General features: G+C 66.1%; 1 protein-coding gene across 1 annotated transcript in view; it reads left to right on the forward strand.

Annotated features, from left to right (window-relative positions):
• Positions 1-21,372, forward strand: part of NOTCH1 (notch receptor 1) — a 45,929-nt gene that overhangs the window by 19,422 nt on the left and 5,135 nt on the right. Inside the window, exons 4-31 of the mRNA XM_027966164.2 lie at positions 151-489; positions 2,525-2,647; positions 3,151-3,384; positions 3,651-3,806; positions 3,967-4,152; positions 4,360-4,473; positions 5,179-5,292; positions 5,557-5,790; positions 5,888-5,998; positions 6,480-6,672; positions 8,124-8,269; positions 8,486-8,599; positions 10,417-10,536; positions 11,207-11,359; positions 12,048-12,276; positions 12,891-13,092; positions 13,672-13,825; positions 13,959-14,143; positions 14,583-14,715; positions 14,863-15,120; positions 15,199-15,311; positions 16,329-16,900; positions 17,142-17,537; positions 18,085-18,233; positions 18,973-19,189; positions 19,376-19,463; positions 19,544-19,709; positions 20,261-20,556. Of these exons, the coding sequence (XP_027821965.1) occupies positions 151-489; positions 2,525-2,647; positions 3,151-3,384; positions 3,651-3,806; positions 3,967-4,152; positions 4,360-4,473; positions 5,179-5,292; positions 5,557-5,790; positions 5,888-5,998; positions 6,480-6,672; positions 8,124-8,269; positions 8,486-8,599; positions 10,417-10,536; positions 11,207-11,359; positions 12,048-12,276; positions 12,891-13,092; positions 13,672-13,825; positions 13,959-14,143; positions 14,583-14,715; positions 14,863-15,120; positions 15,199-15,311; positions 16,329-16,900; positions 17,142-17,537; positions 18,085-18,233; positions 18,973-19,189; positions 19,376-19,463; positions 19,544-19,709; positions 20,261-20,556 (5,495 nt within the window). The remainder of the gene's footprint in view (positions 1-150; positions 490-2,524; positions 2,648-3,150; positions 3,385-3,650; positions 3,807-3,966; positions 4,153-4,359; positions 4,474-5,178; positions 5,293-5,556; positions 5,791-5,887; positions 5,999-6,479; positions 6,673-8,123; positions 8,270-8,485; positions 8,600-10,416; positions 10,537-11,206; positions 11,360-12,047; positions 12,277-12,890; positions 13,093-13,671; positions 13,826-13,958; positions 14,144-14,582; positions 14,716-14,862; positions 15,121-15,198; positions 15,312-16,328; positions 16,901-17,141; positions 17,538-18,084; positions 18,234-18,972; positions 19,190-19,375; positions 19,464-19,543; positions 19,710-20,260; positions 20,557-21,372) is intronic.

Below are 21,372 nucleotides of genomic sequence, written 5' to 3' on the forward strand. Positions count from 1 at the left end.
GTGGTCACTCAGCCCCTAAGTGGTTGGGGTCCCTGGGTGGTGAGGAGCTGATGCCACTGGGCCCATGCCCGACTCCAGGTCTGGACGCTGCCTCCAGCTCATAGGAACCAGGGAGGCCGGCTAACCACCCCCCGCCCCCTGCCCCCCCAGGGAAGACGTGCCAGCAGGCCGACCCCTGCGCCTCCAACCCCTGTGCCAACGGTGGCCAGTGCCTGCCCTTTGAGGCGTCGTATATCTGCCACTGCCCGCCCGGCTTCCACGGCCCCACGTGCAGGCAGGACGTCAACGAGTGCAGCCAGAGCCCCGGGCTCTGCCACCATGGCGGCACCTGCCTCAACGAGGTCGGCTCCTACCGCTGCGTCTGCCGCCCCACCCACACCGGCCCCCACTGCGAGCTGCCCTATGTGCCCTGCAGCCCCTCCCCCTGCCAGAACGGGGGCACCTGCCGCCCCACGGGGGACACCACCCACGAGTGCGCCTGCCTGCCAGGTACTGCCCGCTGGAAGCATGCAGGGGGCGGGGAGCTGGGCAGGCTGGGTCTGGGGGCATCACCCGAGCCCGGGCGGTTGGAGGGCAGCCTTGGGGGTGGTGCGGGGCACGCTCTGGGATGGGGGCACCCACCCACCAAGTGCCGCCCCGGGACAGGCCTGCTGTGACACCCTAGTGCTCCTACCCTGCCGCCCCCAGGGAGGGCCTGAGCATTCCGCCCACTCCGGGCTCGCTCTGTTCTCCTGGCCCCCTGCCCTGCGTCTCCCAGGCCGTGGACACCGGCCTCCTCCAGGCCCCCCAGGAGGCCCCTTATCCCGAGTTCCCTGGGACCACGTTACAGAACTCTCCCCCGCTGCAGGGAGCACCCTCTCCCGCGTCGCCCGCGGGGCTTCCCCTGGTTCCTGGAGGTGGGGCGGGGGGGCCGGGGCTCACACATGGCTCCCCACAGTGGGGGCCCTTCCTCCTGGCCTCTGCCGTCGCCCACTGCCGGGGCAGCAGTGACAGGCGGGCCCAGCCCCACCCACCCCCCCAGCAGCTCCACCGTTCCTGTTTCGGGTCCCAGACTTTCCACTGTAGTTTTCTTCTGAGTCCGTTTTGCTGCTGCTGATCTAAAAATACTGATAATGACGAAGAGGTTCGAAAGCCTCCAGTCTGTCACTTGCATGGGGGTGGTTAGGCAGGGACTGGGAAGGGGAGGGAGTTTTGGGGCGGGGCGACGAGGAGGTGGGGTCGGTGGGGTCGGTGGGGTTTGGGTTGCTGGAGAGGGGAGGACCCAGGGTCCGGCTGACCCAGGACTGACCCAAAGGTCGCTCTGGCCCCCACACGGCCCTCGGCCCAGCCCGGCCCTTGCAAAGAGGAAGTGCTTTTCCCGCCCGCAAGCCCTGGGCTTGTTGCCTCTGCGTGCAGACGCCAGGCGTGTGCATTTCCGGTCCCTGATTCTCCCCTCGCCACCTGCCCGCCCCGGCACTACCCACTGCCCGGCTGGGCTATGTGGCTGTTTCAGCGTCTGGGTTCAGATGTCTTCCTGAGGGGGGTGGGCTGTGTGACCCCAGGGTCAGGAGGGGCTGTGGTGCGGGCTGGGGGGGCCGGTGGGAGGCGTGGGGGCCTGGCAGAGGGGGCTGCACGCGTGGAGCAGGTGCAGCCCCACCGGCCGGAGGTGAGCTGAGGCTGGGGAGAGGCGGCGCTTTAGGCCTGCCGCACGCAGGAGGGACTGGAGTGTGGGCGCCAGGCTCCAGTGGGGGGGGCCTCTGAGAGAGGGGCAGGAGGGGGTCCAAAGGCGCCCTGGGAGGGGCATTAATTAGTAACTGGCTGCAGGTTTGGCTATTGCCAGACGCACCTTTCTGGGTTGATTATTGAACCAGCAGGAGTCGAACGGATTAATAGCTAACTGACTGGACGTGGAGGGGGTGCCGCAGAAGTTGGCCTGGCCGGGAGAGGGCAGGGAGAGGGTGGGGGGCTCCCACCCTGCCTGCGCCTCTGCTTCTGGGAAGTCTGGGGGCCGCACCTGCACACACGCCCACCCCCGACTACCTGCCAGGGTCCCTCTGTCTCCCTGCTCCAGTTCCGTGCGAGGGGGCTCCCAGGCCCAGTGCTGCCCCGTCAAATGGGGTATCCACGGCCGCACGTGGGGGTGTGCAGACAACCCTGAGCACAGGGCTGGGCCCGCAGGCAGTGCCCAGCACAGAGGCCGTAGCGCAGATGTCTTCTCTGACAGAACCCCGGGGAGCCTGTGACCGTGGGTCTCTGTCTGTTCAGCCGGCCGTTTAGAAAACGATCACTTAGGAATGTGCTGACCGTGGGCTCTGGGGTGTGCGGCCCGGTCACAGGAGTGGGGAGGGCAGGGTGTGGGGCAGGGACCCCTAGGGCTCCAAGGCGGTGGGCGTCACAGGACAGGCTGTGGAGAGCAGCTCTCCGCCCAGAGCAGGGTGTCCTGGGTCCAGCCAGGAGGGTGCCAGAGCCCAGTGCGAGCGTGACAGGACGGTGAGGGCCTGGCCCCGTCGGGGAGGCCTGACCGGGCGACCGGCCCCTGCTGCAGGCTTCACTGGCCAGAACTGCGAGGAAAACATTGACGACTGTCCAGGGAACAGCTGCAAGAACGGAGGCGCCTGTGTGGACGGCGTGAACACCTACAACTGCCGCTGCCCCCCGGAGTGGACAGGTGTGCACAGCGGGCGGCGCAGGGGGCACCTCTGCCCCTGGAGTCTGTCCCCGTGGGGGGCAGGCAGAAGGGAGCTGAGATATGGGACGGGAAGGATGCTGTGACCTGCAGCTGACTGCCCCCCTGCCAGGGTCTGAGGCCCCCCCCAAACCCCCTGGAGCAGCACAGACGTGGGTGGCACCAGCCCATCTGTGTGAGCCATTTGCAGCCTGGCCCCAGGCTGGCCTGGCCACAGTCAGGTCCCCAGTTTGAGGCCAGCTTGCTGGCCAAGACACAGGGATGCTGGCCAGCAGGGTGCAGGCCCTGCCCACAGGTGAGCGTGGACCCCAGTGCACCTGTGCCCACGGAGCGGCCAGGCAAGAGCCCCCAGGTGCCAGGGGTGCCGGGGAAAGGCTGGCTCTGGCTGGCGGGGCTGGAGGAAGTCAGGAAGACTTCCTGGTCGAGGTGAGGGTCTTGGCTTGGCGGAGGGGGCTGGAGGCACCGACCGTCCCGGCCCCCCGCAGGTCAGTACTGCACAGAGGACGTGGATGAGTGCCAGCTCATGCCCAATGCCTGCCAGAACGGCGGCACCTGCCACAACACCCACGGCGACTACAGCTGCGTGTGCGTCAACGGCTGGACGGGCGCGGACTGCAGCGAGAACATTGACGACTGCGCCAGCGCCTCCTGCTTCCGGGGCGCCACCTGCCATGACCGCGTGGCCTCCTTCTACTGCGAGTGTCCCCACGGCCGCACGGGTGAGCGCCCGGCCTGCCCCCAGGCGGGGGGTCCTGGGGGGTCAGGCCTGGGCGAGGGGCCTCACACTGCAGCTTTGTGGGGCCCGTAAGGGGGGAGCCCCAGGAGGGGCCTCCTGGAGTGAAGCGGCCTGCCACGAGCCTCCCGGAAGAGCTCTGGCGTTGTAGGGCCCTCCACAGGGTCGCTGGCTGTGTCCTGGCGGGGGCCCTCCCTGGGGAGCCGGGTGTGGGCAGTCGGCGTTCCCGCTGACCCCTGCCGCCGTGCCCAGGTCTGCTGTGCCACCTGAATGACGCCTGCATCAGCAACCCCTGCAACGAGGGCGCCAACTGCGACACCAACCCCGTCAACGGCAAGGCCATCTGCACCTGCCCCTCGGGGTACACGGGGCCGGCCTGCAGCCAGGATGTGGACGAGTGCTCGCTGGGTACGGGCAGCCAGGGTGCTGGGGAACCTGTTGGAAGTCGTCCGATGGGGGGAGGCGGGTCTGATGGGGGAGGCAGGCACACCCCCGACTGTTCCAGAGGCTAGGGTTCCCAGAGCAGCCCCTTACCCATGCCGCATCCACCCCCCGCCGCCCCCACCAGGTGCCAACCCCTGTGAGCACGCGGGCAAGTGCATCAACACGCTGGGCTCGTTCGAGTGCCAGTGTCTGCAGGGCTACACCGGCCCGCGCTGCGAGATCGACGTCAATGAGTGTGTATCGAACCCGTGTCAGAACGACGCCACCTGTCTGGACCAGATCGGGGAGTTCCAGTGTATCTGCATGCCTGGTACGCGGCCGGCCGCCCGCCCGACCCTGGGAGTGGGGAAGCCGCATCGCCTCTGCCTCTGGCCTCCGTGCCCGCCCAGGCTGCAGCCTTCCCACAGTTATCTGGGGAGGCTCAAGCTTGGTCTCCGGGCACAGTGAAGAGCAGGTGAGCGCGGGGCGGCTGGGTCGGCCCCGGGGAGCAGGTTGCTGACCAGCCCGCTCCCGCCAGGCTACGAGGGCCTGCATTGCGAGGTGAACACGGACGAGTGCGCCAGCAGCCCCTGCCTGCAGAACGGCCGCTGCCTGGACAAGATCAACGAGTTCGTGTGCGAGTGCCCCACGGGTGAGCCTGGGCCCCGCCGCCCACCCTGCCCCTGTGCCAAGGCCGGTCAGGTCCCCCATGGTGGGGAGGGCCCGTAAGAGCCTCACCTCCGGAGTGTGGGGAGGCGGGGGTGGGTTGGTTTTCAGCCCCCAGAGGACAAAGCTGGGCCGGGCAGGGTTCCTGGCCCCCACCTCGCTGAGAAGCCCGGGGCCCAGAGACCTCCCTTCCTGCCTTCGTGCCCCGGCGGGAGGAGGGCCGGCCTGCCGCGCCCGCCTGCCTCTGCCTGCGGCAGTGGATGTGATGGCTAGGAGGGCCTATGGAGCCTGTGAGGGCCCCGAGTCTGTCGCAGGGAAGGGCTGGGGGACGCCAGGCCCGGGGAGGTGTTGGGGGTCAGAGCCCTGGACCTTCTGAGATGCAAATCAACTGTCCCAGACGCCTAGCCGGGAACCGAATTCTCAGCCCAGCCCGGCTGTAGCCATGGCAACTGTCCATCTTGGGCTGAGCCTCCTCTGAAGGGGGCAGGGCAGGAGGGCCAGGACCCCAGGGGTGTGCTCTGAAAGAGGGCGAGGAAAGGATACGGGCATTTGCCGTTTGCCCAGCCCTGGCCAAAGCACTCTTGTGGGGCCCTCCCAGGCGCCCCCCGCCCCCCGACCTTGGCCAGCCAGGGCTTGGCTGTGGTGCCGTTGTGCCCCTGGCATCCGACCGCCATCCCCTCCTCGGCCACAGGCTTCACCGGGCACTTGTGCCAGTATGACGTGGACGAGTGTGCGAGCACGCCCTGCAAGAACGGTGCTAAGTGCCTAGACGGGCCCAACACCTACAGCTGCATGTGCACAGAAGGTGCGGGGCTGCGACCCCGGGCCAAGTGGGGGGGCAGAAGCAGACGGTGGGGTCCAGGGAAGGGGCTGGTCGGAGGCTGAGGCTGGGGGGTGACCCCTCAGTCTGGAGGGGAACAAGAGCAGGGTGCGTCTCTGACCCCAGGCAGGTGGGGGGCGCGCCCCAGACATCCCCAGGCTTCCCTGGTGGGAACAAGAGGACCCTGGGTCTGCTTGATGGTGTCCTGGACAGCCTGGTAACCCAGAAAGTGGCCCCCCGCCCCTGCAGGCTACACGGGGCCCCACTGCGAGGTGGACATCGACGAGTGTGACCCCGACCCATGCCACTACGGGTCCTGCAAGGACGGCGTGGCCACCTTCAGCTGCTTGTGCCAGCCGGGCTACACGGGCCACCACTGCGAGACCAACATCAACGAGTGCCACAGCCAGCCCTGCCGCCACGGGGGCTCCTGTCAGGACCGCGACAACTCCTACCTCTGCTTCTGCCTCAAGGGGACCACAGGTGCCCGGCCCCGGGCTGGTGCGGGGTTGGGGGGGGTAGGTGGAGCTGCGGATGAGCGAGCAGGAGCGCGTGACCTCCTCCGGTCTCCCACCCCCAGGACCCAACTGCGAGATCAACCTGGACGACTGCGCAAGCAACCCCTGCGACTCTGGCACGTGTCTGGACAAGATTGACGGCTACGAGTGTGCGTGTGAGCCGGGCTACACAGGTGAGCTGCCCAGGATTCGGGGGCCTGCAGAGGGCTCTGCCCTCCTGCCCGCGTCAGAGCCTTGATTCAGGGGCTGAAGCTGCGCTCGCAGGTCAGGGTCTCGGGACTGTGGGGACCCAGCTCTCAGGCCAGCAGCCTTGGCAGCTGGCGGCAGAGGCTCTGGAAGGAACGGGGGTGGGGGTGGGTCTGGCTGATGCTGGGATGGACACCCTTGAGCCTGGCATGCCAGGTGAGAAGCAGCCCGGCAGGCCCGCAGTGGGGCCAGGCGCCCGGTGCACATGCTGCCCTCTGCCCTGAGCACGCCCAACGTGGGCCCTGGGTCCTGGGAGCAGAGCTTGTGTCGGTGAGAGTCTGAACCTTGGGAGGGCCTGGGATGGAGTGGGGGGAGGGGTTGCTCACGGAGAGGGAGACTGAGGCTCCGAGGGCAGGGAGCCCGACCCCTCTCCCACTCCTGGTGTCTGAGCTGCCGGGCCACCCACAGGGAGCATGTGTAACATCAACATTGACGAGTGCGCGGACAGCCCCTGCCACAACGGGGGCACCTGCGAGGACGGCATCAACGGCTTCACCTGCCGCTGCCCGGAGGGCTACCACGATCCCACCTGCCTGTCTGAGGTCAACGAGTGCAGCAGCAACCCCTGCATCCACGGGGCCTGCCGCGACAGCCTCAATGGGTGCGTCCTCGGAGCCCCACCCTGGGGGCAGGGGGTGTGGGGGTGGGGAGCCAGCGGGTCTTGGGCGGAGCAGCCAGGTGCTCCCCAAGGACGGGTCTGCTGTGGGAGCCCTGAAGGGTGCCGTGCACGGGCGCTCACTCGGCTCCTGGTCTGAGCCCAGCACTGCCCTCGGCTCCGTGTGTGCCCGGGGAACGTATCCGTGCCAAGGCAGCAGGCCAGAGGTGAAATCTCTGAGATATCTGAGAGTGGAAGGGGTGTCTTGGGTCGTGTCTGAGCCCCTTTGGGCCACAGCTCAGTAGTAAAGAATCAGCCTGCAATGCAGGGGACCCAGGTTCGATTCCTGGGTCAGGAAGATCCCCTGGAGAAGGAAATGGCAATCCACTCCAGGATTCTTGCCTGGGAAATCCCATGGACAGAGGAGCCTGGCGGGCTAGTCCATGGGGTTGCGAGAGCCGGACACGACTTAGCAAGTAAACCACCACTGAGCTTCCGTAAGGAGGCTGCTAAGGTCATCCGAGGCTGAGGCTGGGGTCTGGGGCCTTCCGTCCCACCCTGACCGTGAGGACGGGAGAGGGGCTGCAGTGCAAGTTAATCACCAACGGCCAGTGACTTACTCAGTCACGCCTGTGTGAGGAAGCCTCCATAAAAAGGCCAAGTGCGGGAGTTAGAGAGCTTCCGGGTTGGCGAACAGGTGCTGGGATGGGGCGGGGACCAGCTCTGAGCCCTTCCCCATCCCTGGCCCCATACGTCTCTTCCATTGGGCTGTTCCAAGTTTCCCTGCTTATAGTAAACCATTGATCTAGTAAGTCAAACAGTTTTTCTGAGTTTCGTGAGCCGTTTCTGCAAATTTCAGAGGAAGAGGTCTGGTTCCTGGCTGTTTGGTCAGAAGTAGAGGTGACAACTTGGGGCTTGGGGTTAGTGTCTGACCTGGGGCCAGTCTGGTGGGTCCCAGCCCTCTCTGGGGGGTGGGGGACAGTCTGTGCTGACTCCAGGCACTTAGGGCCAGGACTGGGTTGCGGGCCACCCACCTGGTGTGGGAACCCTGCACATATATGTGGTGCCAGAATATTAGAGTGTAGAGAAGCTGACTTTTAGTTTCCGACACCCACTACGTGCCTGGCACTGGCTCTATCTAAATGGGGTGATGGACATGGCAGGGACCACACACCCTCATTTTGCACAGAGAGGGTAAGCAGCCTGTTCAGGTTTACACAGCAAGTGAACAGTGGATGGTCTCCTGACCACTGCTCTGAACTGGGCACTGTCCCAAACCCTTACCACTGTCTTAGTCGAGGCGGCTATTTAAAGTCGTTTAAAGGACTCCAAGGGTCAGAGTGGACCAGTGTCTCCATCTAGTCAGGTTGTAAGACGGTGGCAGAGTCTGGGTTGCTCCCAGCCTAGGCCCCGCCCTCTCTGGCTACACCTGAGCTGCCGTGTGGTTGCCTCTGCAGGTACAAGTGTGACTGTGACCCCGGGTGGAGTGGGGCCAACTGTGACGTCAACAACGATGAGTGTGAGTCGAACCCCTGCGTCAACGGAGGCGCCTGCAAGGACATGACCAGCGGCTACGTGTGCGCCTGCCGGGAGGGCTTCAGTGGTGAGTGGGACGGGGCTCCTGGTCCCAGCGCAGGCCCTGGGGGCCTCATGGAGCCCGGACACACGCCAGCCGTCGAGAACCCCCGTGGCTCCTGGGCCGGCGGGTGTGGGTTCCCAGGCCCCAGGCTCAGTGCAGGGCTCTTTCTCCATGCCAGGCAGAACTTGGCCATAGCACCTGGAGTGACGGTTACACCGACCGTGTTTTCTCTCTCTCCAGGGCCCAACTGCCAGACCAACATCAACGAGTGTGCGTCCAACCCGTGTCTGAACCAGGGCACGTGTATCGATGACGTGGCAGGGTACAAATGCAACTGCCTCCTGCCCTACACAGGTATGGGCGGGGCCTGGGGCTGTGCGCTTGGGGCCTGGAAGGCAGGGGCGGGGCCTGTGGTGTGGGCTGGTCTGGAGGGCAGGGGCGGGGCCTGGAGGGCAGGGGCGGGGCCTGTGATGTGGGCTGGTCTGGAGGGCAGGGGCGGGGCCTGGAGGGCAGGGGCGGGGCCTCGGCAGGTGGCTCAGGTGGCTGAGGTGAGAGGCGGCCTTCCTGGGCTGGCCTTGTCTGCATCCCTCTGCAGACATCCCAGAAGGCCCTGCTCTGTACTCCGAGCCTTAGGCCTGGCTGCATTAGGGCCTTGCCCTGCAGGTGTCTTTGCTCATAAAATAACCAGGTGCCTGGGAGAATATTTGAGCACAAGCAAGTCCCTACTTGGGGGACCTGCCTGGGAGGTGGCCCCCTTGGCGGCGAAGCTGGGTCTGGGCTGTCAGCCTCCCCGCCTGCCGTTCAGGCTGCCCTGGGGGTAGGGGGGCCAGGCTGCCCTCCCCATCGCTGGCGAGGCCTGAGGGAGCCCTTTGATGGCGGGCCCTCTTTGTGTGGGGAAACAAGGAGCCCTGTGTTCCTGCTGAGAGTGGCGGGAGACGGGTCCCTGGCATCTCAGCTGCCGCCATTGGCCCGGCTGGGGGAGGCGGGATGTGGGTCCCCTCCTAAGGAGAGATTTGGCAAGTGTTAAAAAATGGAAGTCACGAGTGCTCAGGCCACCAGGCCCCCCGGGGATGGGGCAGGGGGTGCTGCCGTTGGGGACAGTCCTGAGAGGCCCCCATGGTCAGGGGTGGGGCCCGTGACTGCAGTTCTCACGACACCGGCGGCCTGTGGCCCGAGCAGTGTTTTCTTTGACCAAAGCTGGGGACCTGGACTTTCTCTCCTCCGCCGGTGAGGAAACGCCCCCTCCCCGGTGGCCGCCCAGGGCGCACCCGAGCCCCTTTCGGACGCGCTGCCGTCGGGGCTGGCGGCCGGCGGGGAGGGGCCGGCCTGTGCTGACCCGCTTCCCGTCCGCCCGCTTCCTGCTTCCCTCTGCACAATTGTCGGAAACCCTGGCGAATTTCCTGCCGGCTGGGGTCACTGTGGAAACCGATAGAATGAAAGGCCCGGGACAGTCACCCCCGCGGGCCGGGGAGATAATGGGCGGCCGGGAAGATAACGCTTCCTTGCGGGCTCGGGACATGGCCCCGTGGGCCGTAAACAGGAAACCCCGCGTTGGGCTCTCAGAGAGGAAAGGTCACCTGGAGTGCCGGGGTCCAGGCAGACTCCCGCTCCCACCCGGGGTCCTGACGCCGTGTCCAGTGCTCCCCTGATAAGCAGCCGTCCTGAGGGCTGAGGCTGGCATGTTCCCTGCAGTCACAGCCTTGGTTCAGGGGCCTCCCGAGATGGGCACTAGCCGCCCGAGGCACCGAACCCCTGGACTCAGCTCCCAGGTCGCCAGCTCAGTGCGGGGCCCCCTGCCATTAGCAGGGCACGAGGCTGGGAGCCGGTCCAGGGCCCCTGTGACATGTGTCGGGGGGTTGTCAGGCCCAGCCCAGCCCTTGCTCCTGGCACTATCGGGTGGTGGGGCCCAGGCCATTCCCCCAGCCTGTGGGGGCCCAGGGTTCCCCTGGTTCACGTTCAGGCGCTGACACAGCCAGGCGCTCACACAGCCAGGGTCCTGGTGCCCCGCTGTATGTCCCCGCCCCCGCCCCCCACGCAGGGCAACCAGATGTGCTTTGATGGTAGAACCACCCGTTGACGGTGGCTGCCGGGGCCTCTGTCAGGACTTGCCTGGGGCATTGGCCTCTGGCCGGGGCTCCCGGAGGGCTCATCACTCTGCCTCTCCCTCCCAGGGGCCACGTGTGAGGTGGTGCTGGCCCCGTGTGCCCCCGGGCCCTGCAGAAATGGTGGTGAGTGTCGGGAGTCAGAGGACTATGAGAGCTTCTCCTGCGCCTGCCCCACGGGCTGGCAGGGTGAGTCCAGGGGGTGGGGGGACATAGGGAGGCTTGGAGAGGCTTGGGGGCCATGGGCTGGCAGGGGGAGTCCAGGGGACACTGGTACTGGGTGGGGGGAGGCTCAGAGAGGCTCGGGGGCCACGGACTAGCAGAGTGAGCCCAGAGGGATGGGGTGGGGAAGCTCGGAGAGGCTCGGGGGCCACGGGCTGGCAGGGTGAGCCCAGGGGGATGGGGTGGGGAAGCTCAGAGAGGCTCGGGGGCCACGGGCTGGCAGGGTGAGCCCAGGGGGATGGGGTGGGGAAGCTCAGAGAGGCTCGGGGGCCACGGGCTGGCAGGGTGAGCCCAGGGGGATGGGGTGGGGAAGCTCGGAGAGGCTCGGGGGCCACGGGCTGGCAGGGTGAGCCCAGGGGCCGGGGGGACGGGGGTGGGGAGGGTCAGGGGCTTCAGGCGACTCTTGCTAGTGAGCCCCCGTCCTTGGGGGATGAACCAGTGGGCTGCAGGGTCCTCCCAGGCTTGAAGGTCTGTCTCCTGCTTGGCCCCAAGTCAGGGGGCAGCCCTTTGGAGAGCCCCCCTTCCCTGGACACCCCCAGAGGGTCGCCCTGCGGCGGTAGAGGGCCTGCTCCGGGGGGGGGGGGCAGTGCCCCGTGGGTACTGGCTGAGCCAGCGGCTCCCCCGTCCCCTTCCCCAGGGCAGACCTGCGAGATCGACATCAACGAGTGCGTGAAGAGCCCGTGCCGCGCGGGTGCCTCCTGCCAGAACACCAACGGCGGCTACCGCTGCCACTGCCAGGCGGGCTACACGGGGCGCAACTGCGAGACGGACATCGACGACTGCCGGCCCAGTGAGTGGCTGGCCGGCCCCGCCCGCCTCTGAGACGTCCAGACCTATGTCGCCAGGCGGGCGCAGGGCAGGGAACGTGCCAGGGTCACATGAGAGGCTGGGCAGGGCAGTACCCGGGTGCAGGCTTGGCGCCGGCAGCCCTCTCGATCCAGCGGGACCTTTCAGAAGGGCGCCTGGTTGGGGGCTGGAGGAAGTGCTGGGCGGGGCTAGGTGGCCGCTGGCGACCAGCGAGGTGGTCGCGGGCAGTTCCGGGGCTGTGGTGCCAGGCTGATGGGCCCCCAGCTCGTCCATCCTAGCATCTCCCAGCCGGACTCCCGGGCTCCTCTCCCCAGAGCCGCAGCTGCCCCACCCAGCGTGGCTCTTAACCTAGTTCTTGTCATGACCCCTGAGGAATGGGGCTCATACCACCTGGGGTCCAAGAGAGGCCAAGTACCTCATCTGGCATTACCAGCAGGCAGGGAAGTCTGTGGCCACGGCCTGTGTGGGTCTCACTGTTAAGCCTGCCAGCCTTTATGGCCTGGGGACCGGGAGCTTGTGGGGTAGCGTAGACCCCCAAGCTCACAATGCAGCCTGCTGGACTGGGCTCCCTGCGGAACACCCTGGGGGCAGTGCCAGGAGCTCAGAGTTTTGGTCGCCCTGGCAGAGGGGTGGTGCCCAGCTCTCAGGCCTGCCCTCCGGTCCCCTCGCAGACCCATGCCACAACGGGGGCTCCTGCACAGACGGCATCAACACGGCCTTCTGCGACTGCCTGCCCGGCTTCCAGGGCGCCTTCTGCGAGGAGGACATCAACGAGTGTGCCAGCAGTCCCTGCCGCAACGGCGCCAACTGCACCGACTGCGTGGACGGCTACACCTGCACCTGCCCCACGGGCTTCAGTGGCATCCACTGCGAGAACAACACGCCCGACTGCACGGAGAGGTGCGAGGGGCCGCGGCTGCATGCAGCCGGCGACGGGGCCATGCACAGCGCCGGCAGACCTGTGTACCCAGCGGGTGTCCACCTGGGGGCGGGCACTTGTTGCCAGTGTGAGACACCGCTCCTCCTGAAAGGGCCGTTGTCCATTCTCCCTTGTGGCTTAGAAGCAGGAGCCCTGTGGTTTATCCTCAGGAACTGCTGTTCCTCCTTCCATCAGCCGGGGACCTCGTAACTGGCGTGTGTCCTTATTTGCCTTGGCTGCCAGGAAGCTCGGCATGGACCATCACACTTATCCCGTTTCTAGCGTTTATCTCCCACGCGGTCTGGTTTCTGCTCATTTTTGTCTTGATCGTGACACACCTGTGTGCAAGATGAAGCTCCTCTCAGCATGAGTTCTAAAGAGGGCAGAGGAAGGAGTGTGGTGTGGTGTGAGAGTCTGGGGTCCCCTGGGACTCCTACTGGCCTCCCTGAGGTCAGCCAGGGTGTTGCTGGCCTGTCCTGGCACCCAGACCCCTGTGGCCACCCTGATTGGTGGTGAGGGTGCTGGCATGGATGTACCTGCTTGGGCAGGGTCCTGCCCCCAACTCACCACCCCCTTGCTGCATGCCCACCTCCAGCTCCTGCTTCAACGGCGGTACCTGCGTGGACGGCATCAACTCCTTCACCTGCCTGTGTCCACCCGGCTTCACCGGCAGCTACTGCCAGCACGATGTCAACGAGTGTGACTCTCGGCCCTGCCTGCACGGCGGCACCTGCCAGGACAGCTACGGTGCCTACAAGTGCAGCTGCCCACAGGGCTACACGGGCCTCAACTGCCAGGTGAGGGCGGGCCCCGGGGCACACGCCAGGCACCTTGGCCACGTGGCGGGGCCCCTCGCTTGGATTCCAGCTGGCCCTCCCACCCTGGAGAGCCGAGGAGGGGGCAGATAAGGAGGGAGAGGTGGTGAGCAGGGCAGTTTCCAGCTCAGGTAGCAGAGGCTTAGGGAGCAAAAACAAGGACCAGCTGTTGGGGGGGAAGGCGGCTAAACGCCAGTGTTTTCATGGAGACTGTGTAAAAGTATCAAAGGTTTATCTTCTTTAAAGATGTTCACACGCAAAACATCAATTAGAAGAGAGCTGTTTCCTTCTTAAGAAAAAATCTTCCTTCAAGGAAAGGCAACCTGTTGTCAGGATTCACCACCAAGGGCCCAGAGCAAGAGAGGGACCCCCGCAGCCCCAGTTGCTCCTGAGCAGGGGAGACCCCGTGGGCCTCGGTGTCCATTTCTGTGGATTGGGGGGAGGTCACGGGCCACCTTGGGCATGAGGGTCTCTGGTGCCCATGTGTGTCCCCCGCTGGGTGGGCTGGGCCCATGGGGGCTGGTGGGTGGGGCGTGAGCGAGGCTGCCCCCTCGTCCCCAGACCCTCGTGCGCTGGTGCGACTCGTCTCCCTGCAAGAATGGTGGCCGGTGCTGGCAGACCAACGCGCTGTACCGCTGTGAGTGCCACAGTGGCTGGACTGGCCTCTACTGTGACGTGCCCAGCGTCTCCTGCGAGGTAGCCGCGCGGCAGCAAGGTAACCAGCCCAGGCTTCTCCGTGCGTCCGGGCGTCTGACCTCTGAGGTCAGGAGGTGTGCTGCCCAAGGCGCGAGGCAGCCCCTGGGGAGGGGAGCTGGGGCCTCATGCTCCACCCGCCGCCTCCCCTGCAGGCGTCAACGTGACCCACTTGTGCCGGAACGGGGGCCTCTGCATGAACGCGGGCAACACACACCACTGCCACTGCCAGGCCGGCTACACGGGCAGCTACTGTGAGGAGCAGGTGGACGAGTGCTCACCCAGCCCCTGCCAGAACGGGGCCACCTGCACCGACTACCCCGGTGGCTACTCCTGTGAGGTGGGCACCCGTCCCTGGGGCGGGGGTGTGTGTGTCTGGCCTGAGTGCCACTGAGGGCCAGGCCCTGGGCTGGGAGCGAGTGCGGCAGGGAAGACTAGACCCATAGACGCGTGCTGCGTTCAGTCCCATCAGGGGAGGGCTGGGCAATCAGGAAAGACTGCCTGGAGGAGCTGTCCTCTGGGGGCACCTGCAAGAGGAAGACCCTGAGAAGTAGGGCAGGGTTTCCCTACCCCAGATTCTCCCACCTCTACACTACCACCTTGGGCAGTGAACCACAGCTTACCAGGGCCCTTACCAGGGTCTCCATCTGGGTCCTGGTAGGAGGGCTTTGCGAGGCAAGAGGGCAGCTCATGGGGCCCCGTCAGCCCACACAGGGGTAGGGGGCCACAACCCGGCTGCCCACTGAACCTCAGGCCCACGCCTCGCTGTCCCCGTGCAGTGTGTGCCCGGCTACCACGGGGTGAACTGCTCCGAGGAGGTGAACGAGTGCCTGTCCCAGCCCTGCCGGCACGGAGGCACCTGCATCGACCTCACCAACACCTACAAGTGCTCCTGCCCCCGCGGCACACAGGGTAGGCTTGGCACACCTGGGGAGGGAGTCTGATGGGCTGGTTGCCAGCGTCCAGCTCCTGGGCGTCTGATCCCCGGCCGGGGCACACCTGTGGGAGGCGTGGGGCTTGACAGCGGCCACGTGGGGTCTTATGGCGCCTGGCCTGCAGGCGTGCACTGCGAGATCAACGTGGACGACTGCAACCCCCCCATCGACCCCGTGTCCCGGGGCCCCAAGTGCTTTAACAACGGCACCTGCGTGGACCAGGTGGGCGGCTACAGCTGCACCTGCCCGCCCGGCTTCGTGGGTGAGCGCTGTGAGGGTGATGTCAACGAGTGCCTGTCCAACCCCTGCGACGCCCGTGGCACCCAGAACTGCGTGCAGCGCGTCAATGCCTTCCACTGCGAGTGCCGCGCCGGCCACACTGGTGGGTGCCGCCCTGGCCAGGGGGGTGGGCGGTGCCAGGAGTTGGGGGATCAGTGCCTCACGCCACTCTTGTCCCCAGGACGCCGCTGCGAGTCGGTCATTAACGGCTGCAAGGACAGACCCTGCAAGAACGGGGGTAGCTGTGCGGTGGCCTCCAACACGGCCCGTGGGTTCATCTGCAAATGCCCAGCGGTAGGTGCCAGCAGGTGGTGGAGAGGGCTGGTCTGAAGGGGGCAGGAGGACACCCCCCGCTCAGCACACCTAGTGCCCGGGGGTGGCCAGCACCTCCGCGTCCCATCCCGCCGCCCCTCCAGCCTGCGGGTGAGCTGGAGGGCAAAAGGTGGCTCGTGTGTCTGGACTCCACCCTCCGCGTTCCCCTCGAGACAGTGTTTCTTGTGTCTTTATGTTTAAAGCGGTTTAGCAGAAAATTGGTGCAGGAGGCTTCCTGTGTAGCCTCGCCCCCTGCACACTCAGCTTTCCCGTTATTAGCATCTTGCTCTCCTGTGGGCTTCCCTGGTGGCTCAGACAGTAAAGAGTCTGCCTGCAGTGCGGGAGGCCAGGGTTCGATCCCTGGGTCAGGAAGATCCCCTGGAGAAGGCAATGGCACCCCACTCCAGTACTTTTGCCTGGGAAATCCCATCGACGGAGGAGCCTGGTAGGCTACAGTCCATGGGGTCACGAAGAGTTGGACACGACAGAGTGACTTCACTTTCACTTTTCACTTTCACGCATTGGAGAAGGAAATGGTAACACACTCCAGTGTTCTTGCCTGGAGAATCCCAGAGACGGGGGGAGCCTGGTGGGCTGCCGTCTATGGGGTCGCACAGAGTCGGACACGACTGATGCGACTCAGCAGCAGCAGCAGCAGCAAGTGATCTACACACTGACACGTTAAGTCCAGCCCACTCCATGTCATGTGTTCCTTGGGCCTGCCACACACGCAGTGCTACGAGCCCCCTGTGCAGGATCCCAGGAGGTTGTTTGCCCTAAAAGTGCCCCAGGCTCCTACTGTGCCCACCCCTCCCTCCTTCCTTCCCAACTCCTGGGAAACCCCCACCCCCGAGCGTTTCGTGTTGACTTTCTTTTAAAAGGAAAGGCCGCCAGCCCTTGTGGGTGGGTGGGGGATGCAATGGAGTGGCCAGGCGTGTCCCCAGCACTTGGGGGGGGGGGCGCAGCTCACCCCTCACAACCACATGGCCCCTCCCGCAGGGCTTCGAGGGCGCCACGTGCGAGAACGACGCCCGCAGCTGCGGGAGCCTGCGGTGCCTGAACGGTGGCACGTGCATCGCGGGCCCGCGAAGCCCCACATGCCTGTGCCTGGGCCCCTTCACCGGCCCCGAGTGCCAGTTCCCGGCCAGCAGCCCCTGCATGGGCGGCAACCCTTGCTACAACCAGGGCATCTGCGAGCCCGCCGCTGAGAGCCCCTTCTACCGCTGCCGCTGCCCCGCCAAGTTCAACGGGCTGCTGTGCCACATCCTGGACTACAGCTTCGGGGGCGGCGTGGGCCTCGACATCCCCCCGCCGCAGGTCGAGGAGACCTGCGAGCTCCCCGGCTGCCGCGAGGAGGCCGGCAACAAGGTCTGCAGCCTGCAGTGCAACAACCACGCGTGCGGCTGGGACGGCGGCGACTGCTCCCTCAACTTCGACGACCCCTGGCAGAACTGCACGCAGGCCCTGCAGTGCTGGAAGTACTTCAGCAACGGTCGCTGCGACAGCCAGTGCAACTCGGCCGGCTGCCTCTTCGACGGCTTCGACTGCCAGCGCGCAGAAGGCCAGTGCAAGTAAGGCCCGCGCGGACGCCGTTCAGTGTCCATGATGTCCCACGGGGCTGGTGGGGGGCAGGCGAGGGGGCCGTCCGCTCACCAGCAGGGGCAGAGCAGGTGGGAGGAGGACACTGGGCTTCGCAGGCAGGGCAGCGCACAGCCGGGTGCTGACCGAGGGCCTCCGGGTGGACAGGGGCAGGCGTGGCCCTGGGGGCCCTGGGCGCGGAGGGAGCCCTGAGCTGTTGCCGTGCGCCCCCAGCCCCCTGTACGACCAGTACTGCAAGGACCACTTCAGGGACGGGCACTGCGACCAGGGCTGCAACAGCGCGGAGTGCGAGTGGGACGGGCTGGACTGCGCGGAGCACGTGCCTGAGCGGCTGGCGGCCGGCACGCTGGTGCTGGTGGTCCTCATGCCACCCGAGCAGCTACGCAACCGCTCCCTGCACTTCCTGCGCGAGCTCAGCCGCCTGCTGCACACCAATGTGGTCTTCAAGCGCGATGCCAGCGGCCAGCAGATGATCTTCCCTTACTACGGCCGCGAAGAGGAGCTGCACAAGCACCCCGTCAGGCGCTCCGTGGGTGGCGGGGCCCCGCTGCTCCCAGGCGGCGCCAGCAGACGCCAGCGCAGGGAGCTGGACCCCATGGACATCCGCGGGTGAGCAAGCCCCCCCTGGTGGCCTCCACACCCTGACCCTCAGGGATGCCCCCCTCCCAGAGAGGGCAGCGCTGTCCTCCTGAGATGGGGAAAGAGACCTGGCATTTCAGCTCCCGTGACGGGCGAGCGGCAGAGATGGCATTCCCACCCAGGCTCAGCTCTCACAGAGGCGAGGGACCCGGCTCCGGACACCTCCATCCTTCCGAGATGGGGGCCAAGGCTGCCCGTGGCTCTGCAGGAGCCCACTGCTGGCAGGGGAGCACTCTGAGGAGTGTCCGTGTGAGCACCATGCGTGCCCTGCTGGTGCTGGACACGGCGGGCCCTCAGGGCCAGTGTGCACCTCCAGGCTTGTTCCTGTCCAGACCCAGCTCTCCGCCTCCCCAGGTTGCCCCCCTGGGGTTCTGGGAGCACCCTCTCTCCCCGCCCATCCATCAGGGTGACGCCACAGGAGCCAGAGCCCATCCCTGGGGGGCGTGCTGGCCGGGCGGGTGCCAGGAGTGGGCCGGCGCCCGAGCCCCCTGACCTAGGCTCTGCCCTGCCACCCCAGGTCCATCGTCTACCTGGAGATCGACAACCGGCAGTGCGTCCAGTCGTCCTCGCAGTGCTTCCAGAGCGCCACGGATGTGGCCGCCTTCCTGGGTGCGCTGGCCTCGCTGGGCAGCCTCAACATCCCCTACAAGATTGAGGCCGTGCAGAGTGAGTGGCCGGCCCACTCCCCCAGCCGCACTCCCATGGGAGCTCTGGACCGTCCTGGGAGGGGTTGTGCGTGGGAGGCGGTCTCCCAGCTCCCCCCGCCACCCCAGGATGCTCTTGTTCTTTGCGCCAGTTGCCACCCATGGGGGTGTGTGTCATGCCATCCAGAGTTGGGGGGGGGCTTTTCTGGGGTTTCCCACCGGGCATGCTCTCACTCCCGTAGCAACAGCTGTCAGCGAGGCTGGCCCAGGGGAGTCCACACATCCGCCAGCAAATTGGGGGGGAGACTTTTCTCGCCCCACCCCTTCCTCCCAATTTTTCTTTGTTGGGTATTATTTCAAAATCATTACGGGTTTTTTTTTTTTTTTCTTAAGAGAGAGAAAGCAAGAATTGATCGATGTCATGTGAAGTGTTGAAGTTTGTATCTAGAAAATCCCCCTAAATCCTTTGTCTTAACAGCTCGATGCGAGTGCAGCGATTTGAAGTTGCCTAATCCTTCTCCCTTAAAGGAGAAAAAAGTAAAAGCTGTCTCCAGATAGCCGGCTGGTGCAGGAGAGAATTTAGCGATAGTTTGCAATTCTGATTAATCGCGTAGAAAATGACCTTATTTTGGGGGGCGGGATGGAGGCGAGCGGGCGAGGACGCGCCGGGCCGCGGAGCCAGTGCGCTGCCCCCGGCCGCGGGCCTGCCTGGCTGCGCGGCCTGATGTCCGGGCGCCCGCCCGCGGCCGCTGTGCCCGCAGGTGAGACGGTGGAGCCGCCCCCGCCCCCGCCGCTGCACTTCATGTACGTGGCCGTGGTGGCCTTCGTGCTGCTGTTCTTCGTGGGCTGCGGGGTGCTGCTGTCGCGGAAGCGCCGGCGGCAGCATGGCCAGCTCTGGTTCCCCGAGGGCTTCAAGGTGTCGGAAGCCAGCAAGAAGAAGCGGCGCGAGCCCCTCGGCGAGGACTCCGTGGGCCTCAAGTCAGTGGACGCGGCGGGGCGTCTGGGTGGGGGCCGGGCTTGCGGGAGGCGGGGCTGCCCCCTCCCCACCTCCGCGGCCCCTCCTGGGGCCCTGGGCATGCGCGGGGCCTGGAAGGGGAGGGGAATCTCCGTGGACCCCCGCTCCCCGCGCTTAGTCCCACCTCCCCCCGGCCCCGTCACCCCCAGACCCCTGAAGAACTCTTCGGACGGCGCCCTCATGGACGACAACCAGAATGAGTGGGGCGACGAGGGCCTGGAGGCCAAGAAGTTCCGGGTGAGTCGGGGCTCCAGGGTCCCCGCCCCGCCCCGCTCAGCCCCGCAGGGCGTGACCCTCTGCTCCACGCCCTTCTATAGTTCGAGGAGCCCGTGGTCCTCCCTGACCTGGACGACCAGACAGACCACCGGCAGTGGACCCAGCAGCACCTGGACGCCGCCGACCTGCGCGTGTCTGCCATGGCCCCCACGCCTCCCCAGGGCGAGGCGGATGCCGACTGCATGGACGTGAACGTCCGCGGGCCGGGTAGGTGCGGCTGGCCAGACACTGCCCCCCCCCAGGGCTCCACCCCCAGGAACCTGGTGGCACTGGGCAGCCCGTGCTTCCCTGACCTGGTGACCCACCCGCCCTCATGTCCCAAGCCTCAGGGTCAGTACCTGAAAACTCCCTGGGCCTTGGAGGGGGTGAGAACCCCCAGGAGTTGGTCAGCCTCCTCATGGCCTCCCCTCTCGGAGTGCAGGTCTCAAACTGCGCTCTGCTCTCTGAGCTGGTTTCTTCTTTCAACATGCGTCTTTTGAGACATCCAGAGTGCCTGTTAGCTTACCTCCTCTGTCTCCTGGACGGGGCTGTGGGTGAAGGTCTCGGGCAGGTCAGGAAGCAGAGCCCACCAGCTGCCTGCAGCTGGGCTTGTTTCTGCCCTCGGGGAGCTTGGACGGATTGCACTGGTGTTGGGCAGTGTGGCTGTGTGCACTGGGCCTCCGTGGGCAGCGCCCCCGCTGAGGTCTGTTATCCCCGGGAGCAGCTGCCAGGGGCCAGCCTTCCTGACCTGGCCCTGTCCCCGTCCTGCCCCCCTGCAGATGGCTTCACGCCCCTCATGATCGCCTCCTGCAGCGGAGGGGGCCTAGAGACAGGCAACAGCGAAGAGGAGGAGGACGCGCCCGCGGTCATCTCGGACTTCATCTACCAGGGCGCCAGCCTGCACAACCAGACGGACCGCACCGGCGAGACCGCCCTGCACCTGGCCGCCCGCTACTCACGCTCCGACGCGGCCAAGCGCCTGCTGGAGGCCAGCGCGGACGCCAACATACAGGACAACATGGGCCGCACCCCACTGCACGCGGCTGTGTCTGCCGACGCACAGGGCGTCTTCCAGGTGGGCAGCCACTCACGTGCCCTTCTGCACGCCCTCGCCTGCCTTCCCTCCTTCCTGGTCTGGCCACAGAGCCCTGATACCAACCCTGGCCAGAGCAGGGGCAGCTGGGGTTCCCCCCGCACCCCAAACCTTTGCACCCTGGAGGGGGTGTGAGGCCAGGGAGGGTGTCAAATCCCCTGTATCGTCCCCTCAGGCAGCCAGGCTGGTGGCGCTAAAGCAAGAGAGGCCGCAGGGACCTACAGGGGCAGGGCCTCCTTACCCTCACCCAAGATAGGCCCATCCCCTGTGCCTGCCCCTCCCGGCCCCCATGCCCTCCCCTCTTTGGCTGGAGGCATCGATCGCCTCTGATGGTGGGGAGAAGGGCTAGAGGTTGCTGTTTGCTGCCTGTGAGCTTTTGAAGGCGGGGGGCAGCTCTCGCCTTGCTGGCCTTCCAGGATGAGGATGGATTAGGGATGTGGGTGCTTGGGTCTCTGGGGAGCATCCCTGGCAGAAGCAGCTTTTGAAAGCTGCCTGCCAGTCTCCTGGCCACAAACCCCCAGGCCCCGGGCCATGCTGCTCTGCAGAGACAGGCAGGTAAATGGGGCACAAATGGGGGGTGTCACAGAAGTCTAATGATTTCCGACATGTTGTCTTTTATGGAAATGAGAGATTGGGGACAATTTAAACGAGTCCCTGGAGGCAGGCCCTGGCCAAGTTTGCCCGGGCAGTCTCTATGGCATGTAGAGACATTCCCTTGGGCGCTTTTCGGGGAGAGGCCGGTCCACACACGGCTCTTCCCCAGCTCCTTTCGTCCCCCCTCCCACCCCCGAAACAGTG

The sequence above is a fragment of the Ovis aries genome, chromosome 3 (genome assembly GCF_016772045.2).
Source record: "Ovis aries strain OAR_USU_Benz2616 breed Rambouillet chromosome 3, ARS-UI_Ramb_v3.0, whole genome shotgun sequence".
NCBI classification, from domain to species: Eukaryota; Metazoa; Chordata; class Mammalia; order Artiodactyla; family Bovidae; genus Ovis; species Ovis aries.